This window comes from Dendropsophus ebraccatus, chromosome 8 (assembly GCF_027789765.1).
Source record: "Dendropsophus ebraccatus isolate aDenEbr1 chromosome 8, aDenEbr1.pat, whole genome shotgun sequence".
Classification (NCBI taxonomy): Eukaryota; Metazoa; Chordata; class Amphibia; order Anura; family Hylidae; genus Dendropsophus; species Dendropsophus ebraccatus.
The window spans coordinates 2787496-2795391 of record NC_091461.1 but is presented as its reverse complement, the minus strand read 5'-3'; the positions used below and the strand labels follow the sequence as shown (position 1 = coordinate 2795391).

General features: G+C 47.9%; 1 protein-coding gene across 2 annotated transcripts; it reads right to left on the bottom strand.

Annotated features, from left to right (window-relative positions):
• Window positions 1-1430: 1430 nt before the first annotated feature.
• LOC138798962 (glutathione S-transferase P 1-like) lies at window positions 1431-7896 on the bottom strand. 2 transcript variants are annotated; one of them, XM_069979603.1, is made up of 7 exons: window positions 7823-7896; window positions 5095-5130; window positions 4109-4215; window positions 3282-3369; window positions 3086-3189; window positions 2906-3013; window positions 1431-1805 (listed from the first exon to the last, which is right to left on the bottom strand). In XM_069979603.1, coding segments are annotated over exons 1-7 (633 nt in total). In that variant the 5' UTR covers window positions 7824-7896; the 3' UTR covers window positions 1431-1616. The 2 variants fall into 2 exon arrangements, with proteins under 2 accessions (XP_069835704.1, XP_069835705.1); XM_069979604.1 differs by having other exon boundaries at window positions 7819-7855.

The following is a 7896-nucleotide window of genomic DNA, read 5'->3' as shown; positions in this document are numbered from 1 at the left end:
GGGTCCATCTGAGAGGCCAGGTTTCTCCACACACATCTGGGTCCATCTGAGAGGCCAGGTTTCTCCACACACATCTGGCTCCATCTGAGAGGCCAGGTTTCTCCACACACATCTGGCTCCATCTGAGAGGCCAGGTTTCTCCACACACATCTGGCTCCATCTGAGAGGCCAGGTTTCTCCACACACATCTGGCTCCATCTGAGAGGCCAGGTTTCTCCACACACATCTGGCTCCATCTGAGCAGCTAGGTTTCTCCAGAGATCTGGTTCCATATCCAGGCATGTTTCCACAGAGCTCTGAATCCATTTGGCCGGCCATGGTTCCCCCATACAGATCTGGATGCATTTGACAGGGCCCTAAAAGGAAGTTCCAATTGCGAGAGCGCAGCAGGGTCTAATAAAGAGATCCTACACAAAGTGATAGTGTGCATAGGTGTATATAGTTTTATAAAAAACCCATTGGGGTTGGAAATAGAGAAGAGTGAAACTACAGTAGGAACTAAGGAAATTGCTTTGTTCCCATCTGCATTCTGCTCACCAGGCTGCGGGCTTTGAAATGTGCTCTGCTCCGTGCTGGTAAAAGATGGATCCAGGTCTGGCAAACTGGGAGAAGTTCATGGCTCATCTCTAGTAGGTCATATTAGATCACCATCCCCCATTAGGGTCCGTTTACACACACAGATTATCTGACAGATATCTACCAGATTTTTGCAGCCAAAACCAGAAATGGATTTGAAAAAAGAGAAATCTCAGTCTTTCCAGACCTGCTCCCTGTTTATAGTCCATTCCTGGCTTTGGTTGCAAAAATTTGTTAGATAATCTGTGTGTAAAAGGACCCTTAGACCATCTGATGACGCAATGCTGCCTGTCATGGAGATTTCTGCAGCCACCTCATTCTCCTGACAAGGGCCCCATCAGATGCTCATTGTAATTACAGGGAGACCAAGTGCTGCTACTGTACTACGGAACCAGGAGTCAGGTGCAGATGGGAGTCAAAACTTTACGCTATGTAAAAGAACCTGCTCACCCAGCCAATCACTGTCTGAAACGAGACAACGGTGGAACTCTACTCTTCTTTACAGCTTAGCTGTGCAGGGTATTACAGCCCCACTGACTTGTGTGCAGGAAAGAGCTTTATAATAGAGTAGAGAGGTTGGGCACCATGGTCGCCTCTTCTGAGGATGGGGAATCCTAAACCCTTTTGTAAGATTAATATCCAGGTCTGTCCAGGACACCATAGTCATTCTCCGCAAACCTGCCAGTCACTGGGCTGACTGGCAGATATGGGTGTGAGGCGTCTGTACTTAACATGACACGTGAAAACGTCACTGCCCTGTGCCGATACTTCCTGAACTTGAATCAGAAAAAAAGTTTTCGCATAATAAACTCCCCAATGGTCGACTCATCTGGAACATAAAATACATACAGAGCTTTCTTCAAAAGATTTACTTGTCATTATAACAGGAGGGTCTGAGTTCTGTTATATATCATCACAGTATGAGAGACACAATGCTATGAGGCAGTATCGGGATTATCAGATGGTCCGAGTTACCAGGAGAGGTCGCGGCAGACACTATGTTGTACGTTCTGACTCTAGAGTCCTATGACGTCTGGCGCTCACTGTTTGCCATTGCCATTGATGGGTCTGTTCTTGTGGGCATCACTGGAGAGAAAGACCTCCAGCTTGGGACGGCTACTAATGCGCTTGACATAGGCGTCGAGGAGTGGGAAGCCTGAGAGGCAGTCTGGGGCCAGAACAAGATGGTTACGCAGAACATCCACCAAGTTATAATCCGGAAAGGAAATCTAAAACATGAAAAGAATAAATTTTTAGACTATAGACAACAGGTAGTTCTTCTACAGCCCATAAAGTGTTAATTGGTCTCCATGGTAACAGACTACAAACACTATAGTCTATACTTAAAGGGTAACTAATTTCATGCTGGCGGCAGAATACGCTATAAAAGTCCTGGTTTATGCAAGGTAACGAGGACGAAATTCACCCGATCCAGTCAATGGTGGTGCTGGATAAATGCCGTCCTCATCCCACACCTAAGCAGACATGGCCGTGGCAGGATTATAACAGTGTATCCTACCAGCAGCAAGAAATGATAGTTAAGGTCCTAACCCAATGTAGAGCACTCACACGTGAGATCAGGGCTCAATCAATTGTGCAGCCTATTAACTTCATGTCTGTACGGGATCTATGTACTGATCATTTAGGGCCCTATGACCCAGAGCGACAGTCCGCAGAATTGGGCTGATTTTATTAATCGCTTCATGTAATAAAGACAACGATCGGCTGATCACATCTTTTGGTCCTGCCAAAAGCTCATCTGCAACGTTGCGTGTAATAGTGATGTGCAGCTGTGTAAAATAAATGCTACACGTACCTCTTCATGTTCCCCGATGTTCCTCTCTCCAACATTATATTATATTATATACAGCCCTCGCCGCACGATAATATAGAGCAGTGCAAAAGGCTCAGTAAGAGCGCTGATCTAGCAGATCAGCAATCGCTTATCCGGAATATCGGGCTGTGTAATACAGCCCATCCGGAATATCGGGCTGTGTAATACAGTCCATAGTCCCAGTAATACAGGTAATAAACCCAACATGGAGAGAAAGGAGCAGCTGCACCTCACACCTATGGCTGACACTAATGCCTCTCGGCTATATTTAAAAACCCAACGCCAGGATGTTGGTATATAGTTTGATGAAGCCATATTGCCTCATGTACCACATGCAGGTCCCCTGGTTCACACAAGTCCCTGCACTAACCGCTAACCCCGCAAAGTGAGTGCAAGCAGGGAAGGGAGTCCACGGAAAGGCCCTGCAACCCCACTGTCACAGGACCAAACCACAAAAGGGCCCCCCCAAAACATGTAATAAATCCCAGTCCTCACCTGATCTCCCACTATGAAGCCTTTGCCCTCATTGTTGGACGCCAGAAGACGCTCGAAGTGCGCCAGCTCGGTGGGCAGAGCCTTAATGTAATCCGCTTTTCCGTTTTCCTACACAAGGAGATGACAGGTCGGTCAGTAGTAAAAAGCGAGGCATTTGTCACATATTTTGGGGCCACTCACGTAGTTCTGATAGATCATCCGCAGATATTTAACCCGAAGGTCATCCACGCCATCATTAACCATGTCTATGAGCGCCGCCTCGTGGGGCTTCTTCCCATACAGACCTACAATCCGTGGGTAGATGGAAAAACGTGAAGACAGATGTCTATGGATCAGGATGTACACGAACGTCCAGGAGAATAGTAAGGAGTCATACCGTGATTTCTGGCAAGATGGCGGAGAATAGCATTGGACTGATACAGAGTGAGATCTCCATCTCTGAACGCTGGAAGCTGTCCAAACACCTACGGAGAAAGAGAAGCCAAAGAGCCATGAAGTCATTTCCTGGCCCCGACGGATGAGACAGGTTTAATTTGATAGTATTTGTTATCAACATATTAACCTCCAACCCTCATCTCACCCCACACACCCACATACTGTAATCATGTGACATTTTGTAGACAAGCTATCTGACCAGACTTTCTAGTTTATTACAGTAAAATTCCTTTAACCTTTTCCGACACCATACTACGATGTAGAGACCGAAGGCGTACATATCCGGTGCAAACACAAAAGGCAGAAGAATAATGAAGCAATGCAAAAATAGAGGGGGGGGGGGGGCGGAACAAAGGATGAAAGGTGCAAACCATGATGGAATCGCTGTTTTACCACATTATCTGTACCATTACAAATACAACAGAGATAACCGGATACTTAGAAGCAAACTAGACTTACAGTGCACCTGTCACTAGACCAGACGCCTGACATGTTATAGCCATGTCAGAAGTTTGTATGGAGTGCGTAGAGCCCCGCCGATCGCTGGAAGGAAGGGGCAGAAGTGCTTAGAGGTGCGCACTCTGACCCTTCAACTCCACTCTCACTGCCAATGTAGCAAAAGACAATGACAATTGAACGACGTCCAGCAATCGTGTCTACCGGAAGTTCAATAATTCTGTTATAAACGTCCACTGATACAACCTGACGCGAGGCTATAGCACATTAGAAGCTTGTTCTGACAGGTATGCTTTAAAGGGTTAATCTTACCGCAGATTTTTTCAGATCTCCCTTCTGCCACATTTCAAACGTGACAATCTCCTCCTTCCATTCTGATCCCTGGTCGGCCATGAGCATCCGCATGGCCTCACCGCGACCTCAAAGGGAGATGAAATAAGACTTAGATTTACATACAAGTCATCCCCAGATCCCTACAGGACCTAACCAGGACCTAACCAGGACCTAACCAGTCACCTCAAGGCAAAACTGCTCCAGCTCCTTCAGATGGTTTCCAGCAATCTTCCTGTGACTAGGCCATTCCAATACATTTACCCCTTAGCTTCGGCTCATTGTCCCATCGCGAGATTGGACGGAGATTCTCACCTTCCATTACAACAGAATATCCCTGTATTTATCCCCTCCCCCGAGCAGTTTCCCAGTCACTGCTGCTGGATCCCCATAATGCTGCCACCACCATGCATCACTGTGGCAATGGTGTCCTTGTGGTGAGGACGTGTTTTGTGCCAGACATGGCGTTTTCCTTGGTGGCTGACCAAACTTTTGGTCTCCTGTGACCAGAGCCCCTTCCTTCATACATCTGAGGGATACTCCCATGGGCTTTCTGGCAAACTCAGAATGAGCCTTCTTATTCTTATATATGGTGGCGCCCCCTCTTGGCAGGTTGGTTGTGGTACCATATATAGTATATACTGAGAGACCATGTGACACATGTCACTAAGCAGGCGACTTCAGAAGGAAATCAGTTGCCCCAGAACTTTAGGAGCTTCACAGGAAAAGGGGTGAGTACATGTGCACAGAACCAGATTTTTTTTTTTTTTTTTTTTTATATTTCCATTTTTTCAGTTCCACTTAACCAACTTGGGCTCTTCTGTGATGCATCACAAACAATCCTCATACAAAAATGTAACAAAATAGGTAAAAAGCCAGAGGGGGGTGTGAGTCTGTAGGGGCACTTCAGTCTCAGAGCACAGTCATCTGGTTTTTTTTTTTATTAAAGACAGAACCGCTTCACTTACCTCTGACGTCAAAGTAGATGACTGTGTATTCAGGCACTAGAGAGATGGCGAGAAATCGTATTAATGATAGAGAATCCGATCCGATACACAGGACCGGCGTGTGGCAAGTAATTAAATGTTTATTTTGGACCCATAAGACCACAGATGCATCAGCAGACGTCACACAGGTGTCACCGCGTTTCCAATACTATCGCATCCTTAATCATAAGAAGTTTCCTTGCAGGGCTGGTAGACCATAAGCCCCACCTCATACTGACGTCAGAACTTAATCTGTTACACACGTTACGGGAAAAGTGAATAAGAACCAACATAAACCGTTAAAACCAATGCTACTGGGATAGAATTGAACAGTGATACCATTCATTGCATATAGCTAGATAAAATATACATCACATTTTCTGCGTTTTTAACACGTATAACATTTTATTTTATACACTGCTGGGTACGAGCATAAGTGATTGTTACATCTGCACATCTGATCAGTAATGCAGCTGCATATACGGTGTGTGGGTTTATACCCGTATAATACAGAAAGCCTCTTTCCTGCAGTCTCCTACCCCCCCCCCCATCTCCTCCTCTGCATAATGGAGGTACCTTCTCTTAATGCAAGAGACCCCACCAGAGCCCAACCCAAGGCCGACCCCACCAGAGCCCAACCCAAGGCCGACCCCACCAGAGCCCAACCCAAGGCCGACCCCACCAGAGCCCAACCCAAGGCCGACAGAAGGAGTAGCGGCGGCGGTCTGGCCTCCAGGAAGCCGGTGATGTGCTCTGCTCTACAGCAACGCTCACCATCCCCAATGTGCCCCTCCAGAACCCCAAGTACAGAGAACTCCTCACACCAGGGAAATAAGGGAATAACTGGAGCTCAGCTGGAAACCTACAAAGCAGCTCTGTGCAGCCACCCAGACGGCCGTGCAGGACAGTAACCTGGCAGCACTTCTGCTATCCCCAACATGATCAGTGTGTGGTATGGGAAACCGACCGTAAGAACAGAGAGGAGGAGCAGGAGACATCCATACTCCTGTCGCCCCTCTTCCCTCTGGAGCAGGTGACATCCATACTCCCTGCCACCCCTCATCTCTTCTCTCTGGAGCAGCGGAGACATCCATACTCCTGCCACCACTCATCTCTTCCCTCTGGAGGGAAAGACACATACTCCCTTTAAAGGAGGAGACATCGATACTTCTGCCACCCCTTGTCTTCTGCTCCAGAGGGAAGAGACATCCATACTCCCTGCCACCCCTCATCTCTTCCCTCTGGAGGGGAAGAGACATCCATACTCCCTACCATTTCTATATCAGACATGTATAAGGCACTGTCTATAAGCCACAGAGGTCTCAGGTCGTGACAGTCTCTGTACTGTTCCAAAGGTCAAAGGTAAAGAGTCGCACAGACAGTATAACCCGTGACCAAATGTCAGTAACCCTTTCCTGATCCCAATTCTCTTCATTGTATCGGGTGCCAACCTGGAGCTTAGTACAAGATCCCACATACAGTGCGAATCCCCCTGCGCCTGACCCAGTGTAACACCACACACAGTATACAGCATGACCCAGTGTAACACCACACACAGTATATAGCCTGACCCAGTGTAACACCACACACACAGTATACAGCCTGACCCAGTGTAACACCACACACAGTATACAGCCTGACCCAGTGTAACACCACACACAGTATACAGCCTGACCCAGTGTAACACCACACACACAGTATACAGCCTGACCCAGTGTAACACCACACACAGTATACAGCCTGACCCAGTGTAACACCACACACAGTATACAGCCTGACCCAGTGTACCAGACACCACACACAGTATACAGCCTGACCCAGTGTAACACCACACACAGTATACAGCCTGACCCAGTGTACCAGACACCACACACAGTATACAGCCTGACCCAGTGTAACACCACACACACACACAGTATACAGCCTGACCCAGTGTACCAGACACACACACAGTATACAGCCTGACCCAGTGTAACAGACACCACACACAGTATACAGCCTGACCCAGTGTAACACCACACACACACAGTATACAGCCTGACTCAGTGTAACAGACACCACACACAGTACACAGCCTGACCCAGTGTACCAGACACCACACACAGTATACAGCCTGACCCAGTGTAACAGACACCACACACAGTATACAGCCTGACTCAGTGTAACAGACACCACACACAGTATACAGCCTGACCCAGTGTACCAGACACCACACACAGTATACAGCCTGACCCAGTGTACCAGACACCACACACACACACACACACACAGTATACAGCCTGACCCAGTGTACCAGACACCACACACAGTATACAGTCTGACCCAGTGTAACACCACACACACACAGTATACAGCCTGACCCAGTGTAACACCACACACAGTATACAGCCTGACCCAGTGTAACACCACACACAGTATACAGCCTGACCCAGTGTAACACCACACACAGTATACAGCCTGACCCTGTGTAACAGACACCACACACACACACACACACACACAGTATACAGCCTGACCCAGTGTAACAGACACCACACAGCCCCCTGAATACCGCAGGTGACACTGCACGGTGTACACATAGCCCTAGACTATAGAGGAGGTCAGAGAGATAAACCGCAGCCGATACCTACTGATAACCTGCCGGGAGATAAGAACCGCACACAGAACCGCTATACATACACTGTCTCACACCATATACACACTTACTTACTTGTGTCGTGAGGTGAACGCGCGGGAAGCGGCCGGAGAGATGAGGGAGAGCGCGGAGCTGCGGGCGGACGGAGC

Excerpts from the sequence above, each read along its gene's own strand:
- LOC138798962 (XM_069979603.1), bottom strand. Across the intron at positions 3,370-4,108 it reads GAGATCTGAAAAAATCTGCG|GTGTTTGGACAGCTTCCAGC; the intron begins GTAAGATTAACC and ends CTTTCTCCGTAG. Across the intron at positions 3,014-3,085 it reads GGATGATCTATCAGAACTAC|GAAAACGGAAAAGCGGATTA; the intron begins GTGAGTGGCCCC and ends CTCCTTGTGTAG.